Source organism: Mustela nivalis (assembly GCF_964662115.1).
Source record: "Mustela nivalis genome assembly, chromosome: 3".
NCBI classification, from domain to species: Eukaryota; Metazoa; Chordata; class Mammalia; order Carnivora; family Mustelidae; genus Mustela; species Mustela nivalis.
The window spans coordinates 103,502,086-103,509,335 of record NC_139022.1 but is presented as its reverse complement, the minus strand read 5'-3'; the positions used below and the strand labels follow the sequence as shown (position 1 = coordinate 103,509,335).

The window sequence follows — 7,250 nt, the reverse complement described above, 5'->3', positions numbered from 1 at the left end:
GCAATATCTTCAGTTTATGGCTTTCACAACTTAAAAAAGAATTACAAGTAGTTAGAACTATAAATCTTTTGTATAGATTTATAATCATTGAATCCCTAGTTTTAGAAGTATTCCAAATGAAGACTGCAGCTCACTTTCTCATAAAAACCAAAGATTGCTATGGGTAGCCATTTATAATTTTTTTCAGTAGAGAAATTTGGTATTTTCCCAGTGGCTGCCATCTTATCAGAAGGATTTCAGATATTGGATAGTTGGCTTCTTAAAAGTCTTGAGAATGGTTAAAATATTTCTCTTTTACAATAAGACTGATAAGCTTTATTGTAATTGGTATTGTGATGCAAATTTCCACATGGTTTTTGCACTGGAGATAAGAACAGGAAAATAAAAATTGAGTAAATGAATTAGATTTAGATGCTTCTCTACTCTAGTCTCTGTAAGCCAATTCTGGAGTAAAATGGATATAAACAAACAGAAAATATAACCTGAATTCCTGATTCAGTGGGTTTTCCTTGGGAGGGTTAGAAAGTATTTTATAAATAGCAATGAATGTAATGTGAATTTAAGTTGTCCTTCAGGATGGAAACTACAACATTCATTCTGAGGAGATACAATGAAAATACTTTGTATTTCTCAGAGTCAGTACTTGGTAAATTCATTAATATCAAAGAAAATAAATCTTTGGATAAACTGGTAAGTAGCTTGCATTTCAGTATTGATTTAAAACACCATTATGTTGAGGTGGTAACTTAAGAGAATTTGTATCTTGAGTTATTCTTCTCACAGTTGAATGAAATGCTTAGAATAATTTAACATAGTATAAGGATTAAGTGATATAAATTGTAGTATTAGCAATGGAATAAGCTCAACAAGAGGCCATTCCAAAATGATCACTTTCTGAAAACCTAAAAAACACACCATCTCTAGTAATCTACAAGTACGGACTTCTTTTAGTGTTTATATACATGATAATATAGTTAGTTCAGTAGTGCGTTCTCTTAGATGTCTATATCCAAGGTAAAACTGATAGGATTCTAATTTGTAAGGCAAAAACCACCTTTAAAGAACCAGTGGTCACACATAAGGAATGTATAAAGAAAGAACTAAAGGCCTACAAATTAAAAATGGAGCAATATATGAAGGAATTATGAGAGAAGCAATAGAAGTGAAAGAAATAGTATAAACACAAACGTACTTCCATTTTGAGCCACAGGATGTCGTTGTTCTCTAAGGAGCGGATTCTTTGAACAGAAGAAAATTACGATAGTTCACGGACCAGAAAGAATCTCCACGGGTTCCGGTGTTTTAAAGACTGTGCACATCCATGTTGTTAAGATCAGTTGGGATCTCAGGAACAAGGACTCAAAAGAAAGATCTAAAAGGACTACATCTTTAGGCTGATGAAATGTTGATTTACTAACGAGAAGCAAAGCAGGATGTTAGCTTCAGGACGAGGTGGCCAGGAAACCAAGCGCCTGCTGCTCTCCGTTCTACTCCTTGCAGTCTGGGAGGCCGGCAGTGGTCAGGTCCGCTACTCGGTCGTGGAGGAGACCAAACACGGCACCTTCGTGGGCCGCATCGCCCAGGACTTGGGGCTGGAGCTGACGGAGCTTGTATCGCGCCTGTTCCGGGTGGCATCCAAGGGTCACGGGGACCTTCTGGAGGTAAATCTACAGAATGGTATTTTGTTTGTGAATTCTCGGATCGACCGGGAAGAGCTGTGCCGGCGGAGCGCGGAGTGCAGCATCCACCTGGAGGTGATCGTGGACAGGCCGCTGCAGGTTTTCCATGTGGAGGTGGAGGTGAAGGACATTAACGACAATCTTCCTGTATTCCCAGCAACACAAAAAAATTTGTTTATTTCCGAAACAAGGGCTCTTGACTCTCATTTTTCACTAGAGGGCGCCTCTGATGCAGATATCGGGGCAAACGCTCTGCTAACTTACAAACTGAGCCCCAATGAGTATTTCTCTCTGGAAGTACCCACCAATGATCAGGTAAAACCCCTCCAACTAGTACTAAAAAAACCCTTAGACAGGGAAGTCGCTTCAGAGCTTCTGTTGGTGCTCCAAGCAACTGATGGGGGCAAACCTGAGCTGACAGGTAGCACAGAGTTACACATCACAGTGCTGGATGTAAACGACAATGCCCCAATGTTTGACAAAGCAGTCCATCGTGTAAAATTACTGGAGAATTCGAAAAACGGTACACTGGTTATTAGACTTAACGCCTCGGATTTGGATGAAGGTTCAAACAGCCACATTCTTTATTCCTTTGCCGCTGATGTCTCTTCAAATACAGAAGACTTTTTCCACATTGATTCGGCCAGTGGAGAAATAAAAGTAAACGGAAAAATAGATTTTGAAGAAACTAAATTATGGAAACTTCAAATAGAAGCAGTTGACAAAGGACATCCCCCCATGTTTGGTCACTGCACAATCTTGGTAGAAATCTTGGACATTAATGATAATGCTCCGGAGTTGCTGGTGACGTCGCTATTATTATCTGTTCCAGAGGATGCTATACTGGGAACTGTCATCGCCCTAATCAGTGTAACTGACCGTGATGCTGGTGAAAACGGGCAGGTGACCTGCTCACTAACACACCACGTTCCCTTCAAGCTGGTGTCCACCTTCAAGAACTACTATTCGCTGGTGCTGGACAGCGCCTTGGATCGCGAGAGCGTGTCCAACTATGAGCTGGTGGTAACAGCACGGGACGGAGGATCGCCTCCGCTCTCCGCCACCGCCAGCGTGTTCGTGGAAGTGGCGGACGTGAACGACAACGCGCCGGCGTTCGCGCAGCCCGAGTACACGGTGTTCGTGAAGGAGAACAACCCGCCCGGCTGCCACATCTTCACGGTGTCGGCGCGGGACGCGGACGCGCAGGAGAACGCGCGGGTGTCCTACTCGCTGGTGGAGCGGCGCGTGGGCGAGCGCGCGCTGTCGAGCTACGTGTCGGTGCACGCGGAGAGCGGCAAGGTGTACGCGCTGCAGCCGCTGGACCACGAGGAGCTGGAGCTGCTGCAGTTCCAAGTGAGCGCGCGCGACGCGGGCGTGCCTCCGCTGGGCAGCAACGTGACGCTGCAGGTGTTCGTGCTGGACGAGAACGACAACGCGCCCGCGCTGCTGCCGCGGCCCGGCGCGGGCGGCGGGGGCGGCGCGCTGAGCGAGCTGGTGTCGCGGTCGGTGGGCGCGGGCCACGTGGTGGCGAAGGTGCGCGCGGTGGACGCGGATTCCGGCTACAACGCGTGGCTGTCGTTCGAGCTGCAGCCGGCGGCGGGGGGCGCGCGCAGCCCGTTCCGCGTGGCGCTGTACACGGGCGAGATCAGCACGACGCGCCCGCTGGACGAGGCGGACGCGCCGCGCCAGCGCCTGCTGGTGCTGGTCAAGGACCACGGCGAGCCGGCGCTGACGGCCACGGCCACCGTGCTGCTGTCGCTGGTGGAGAGCGGCCAGGCGCCAAAGGCGTCGTCGCGGGTGTTGGCGGGCGCCGCTGGCGCCGAGACGGCGCTGGTGGACGTCAACGTGTACCTGATCGTCGCCATCTGCGCGGTGTCCAGCCTGCTGGTGCTCACGCTGCTGCTGTACACGGCGCTGCGGTGCTCGGCTCCGCCCAGGGAGGGCGCGTGCGGGCCTGGGAAGCCCACGCTCGTGTGCTCCAGCGCGGTGGGGAGCTGGTCGTACTCGCAGCAGAGGCGGCAGAGGGTGTGCTCTGGGGAGGGCGCTCCCAAGACCGACCTCATGGCCTTCAGCCCTAGTATTCCTCCTTGTTCAAATTCTGGAGATAGTGGAGAACAGCATATTTTCGGGAATGATGTAAGTACAGTAATCTGAATGTATTTAATGCCTGTTGATGTCAATCGCATAATATGTTCAGCGACATTTGTGTAGGTTTATTATTTCATTTATTTGTTTTTGTTTTTGTTTTTTCCCTTGGGATGGTTTATTTTTAAACACACTGGAAGTCTAGCCGTTTTTATTACTTTTCACCGAAATCTTCATGAACACAGCAGAACATTATTTAGTTGCTGGAAATAATAATAGTGGTAGTAGTAGCAATAATGAAATAGATCGCTAAAGCTGTCTGTGAATGAAGAAGGCTAAGTTATCCAGGCGAGAATCACTGATGGGAAATGGAGGATGTAGGCAAACCTTAAATATTCTAGTTCTGAATTTTGCAGCAAGTTCACTTTTTCTGTTCAATTCCGTATTCTAATTGGTGTCCTCCACTCATTGTGTTCATGTATTAAAAATCACCATAATAATGCATAACTTCATAAGTTAGTTGTTTTGAGTTTGAAATGTGTTTGAATTCTTACCTTCCTTCAAACCACAAGTTTATTTATTACTAATGGGCATGGGGTGTTGAGATGGCTTTCTTTCATGAATAAGTTTGTTTCTTTATAATCAATGGCATGCTTCTGAGATACTGAATGAAGTTGCACTCTTACCTTTGGGGAGGAATTTACTTTTTCCTTTAATCCTTTCATGATTTCCTGCTCATTTTCTTCATCATCTTTGGCTGCTTCAGATAAACTACATTTTTTCTTTATTTCCTAGTGTAATTTCAGTTTTCCTAATTGCCTGCTGAGTCTATTGCTGCTCTCCTCCAGATTAATTCATTGATATTTGATCATATTTATGTTTCTTCCATTCATGGTACCGATTGTAAGGCTGTATAGAAGTATTTTAGGGTAGGGTTAGGAAAATTCACACTTCCTTGTGCTTTGAGTTTAAGGGGATCTTCCCATATATGGGGAAAGGTGGTACTGCTGCCTGTGTCCATCAAGCCAGTAGGTCTTTGAAATGACATTGATTTAAATAGCTTAAGCATAACAACCATGGAGTATTTATAAAGTCACTTGAATTTGACAGTGATGGTGTTGGTCACATTTCACATTTGATGTTGTATACTTTAGATACATTTGATGCAAACTCATGATGTGAATTGTCTTCTTTAAAGAGATCACAGAGAACTTGTATTTAGACCTGTAAGCATCTAAATCAATTGATGTGAAAGTTTATTTTATCCCTTTTTTTCCAGTGTACAAGTTAGAAGCCTTTAATAAAAAGATTTTGTTTATTTATTGGTCAGAGAGAGAGCACACAAGCAGAGGGAGTGGCAGGCAGAGGGAGAAGCAGGGTCCTTGTTGAACAAAGAGCCTGATGTGGGCCAGTCCCAGGACCCTGGGATCATGACCTGAGCTGAAGGCAGATGTTTAACCAACTGAGCCACCCAGGCTTCCCTAAGTTAAAAACACTTTAACTGTATTGTGTGAAGAAATAAATTATATATGATATATTTACATTGTAGAGAAGAACCATGTTATGGATAGGGTAAAGTTAACAGAAATACTGAGGAGGCATTAGTCACCATTTTTTACGCACAAAAAAGGATGACTTCCATGAAGATGAGCATTAGAAAATCGTCTGAAAAGGAAAAAAACATGCCCTAGTTTATCATACTGAAATTCTCTTCAACCATAGCTACAAAGTAGAACAAGAACAGTCACCAACTATAAATAAGCCACTACTCTTTGAACTGTTTCTGTTTATTAGAACACTGTGTGAAGGACTTAAAATATGTAATTTTATTTAGTCCTCTTAACAACTAATAAAATATCTTTTACTATCCAAATTTTAAAGACGAACTAAGAGATGGTAAGATAATTTTCTAGCTTGTCTACTGCCATCAAGCTAGTACATGGTAAAAATGATATTCAAATGTATATCTTTTAGATTCTAGAGCCATCCTTTTTTAATTAAAGTTTTTAAAAAGATTTTATTTATTTATTTGATAGACAGAGATCACAAGTAGGCAGAGAGGCAGGCAGAGAGAGAGGAGGAAGCAGGCTCCCTGCTGAGCAGAGAGCCTGGTGCAGGGCTCGATCCCAGGACTCTGGGATCATGACCTGAGCCAAAGGCAGAGGCTTTATCCCACTGTGCTACCCAGTGCCTCTAGAACCATCCTTTTATTCACTGTAGAGTCTTCTACAGTAATTTTTTTTTCTGCTCAGGCATATTTATGGCTAAGAAAATCAAGCACGAAGTATATACAGGTGAATCCTTCTTTCTGTTTTGCTTAAGAAAAAACCTTCTTCAGAAACTATGATTATCCTCATAGTTAATTTTGTACAATGCTGTAATTGAGATAAGAATTGAGGTTTTTTTTGTGGTAAGTGATTTTTTTCTCAGAAGATGTTCATGAGCATCATTATCATTTGTTGTAGTGCCACATTGAGATAGGTCTTTACATCGTTCAATGTAATGTAGATAATGTAGATAATGAAGAGTTGCCATTGTAGGGACAAGATATACATTGTTTGGAGATAATATAAATAAGAAGAATAATTTAATATATGAGAAAACCCAGAAGACTGATCTGCAACCTTCTAGCAGAACACCAAAGCCAAATGACAGATATGAAAATGACCTTGTCCCTTTTAAAATTTTATTTATTTATTTATTTGACAGAGATCACAAGTAGGCAGAGAGGCAGGCAAAGAGAGAGGAAGGGAAGCAGGCTCCCTGGTGAGCAGAGAGCCTGATTTGGGGCTCCATCCCAGGACTCTGGGATCATGACCTGAGCTCAAGATAAGACTGCTTTAACCCACAGAGCCACCCAGGCCCCCGACCCTGTCCTTTTTAGGTTGTGAATAACGATAATGTTTGGACAAATTTAGGTGGTAATATGATTATTTCCAGGATTCTGGATATCAACAAGGGATTCAATAAGTGTTTCCAAAATTGTATACTTCAGTAACAGCTTAAAAGGTCTACATTTCCATGAAAATCTTTTTTTTATTAAAGATTTTATTTATTTGTCAGAGAGAGAGCATACATGCACAAGCAGAGGGAGCATCAGGCAAAGGGAGAAGCAGGCTCCCTTTTGATCAAGAAGCCTGATATGGGACCTGATCCCAGGATCCTGGGATCATGACCTGAGCTGAAGGCAGACGCTTAACTGACTGAGCCACCCAGGTGTCCCTCCCATGAAAATCTTTGAATGTGTGTGGGTATTTAAGAATTCAGTCTTCTTCAGTTTTATTGTTGTCTGTGAGATTTGTGCTGACTGAGCAAATGATCTGTGATCATATAGTTGTGTATTCTTCAATGAGCCATGATAGCAAAGAGTGAACATCAATGAGTATCTCCTATAATTTCATTAATACAATGTTGGATAGTATTTTTAATCTATTTATTTTGAAGACTCTCCTGAGTTTCCAAGAATGGTTTCAAGATTTGTTTCTC

General features: G+C 43.1%; 1 protein-coding gene across 1 annotated transcript; it reads left to right on the top strand.

Moving 5' to 3' along the window:
• Positions 1-1,433: 1,433 nt before the first annotated feature.
• On the top strand, positions 1,434-3,833 carry LOC309860942 (protocadherin alpha-10-like; the record flags this gene model as incomplete). Its single annotated transcript, XM_082723367.1, has 1 exon — positions 1,434-3,833. The coding sequence occupies one exon, from the start codon at positions 1,434-1,436 to the stop codon at positions 3,831-3,833; it is 2,400 nt and encodes a 799-aa protein (XP_082579493.1).
• Positions 3,834-7,250: the final 3,417 nt, after the last annotated feature.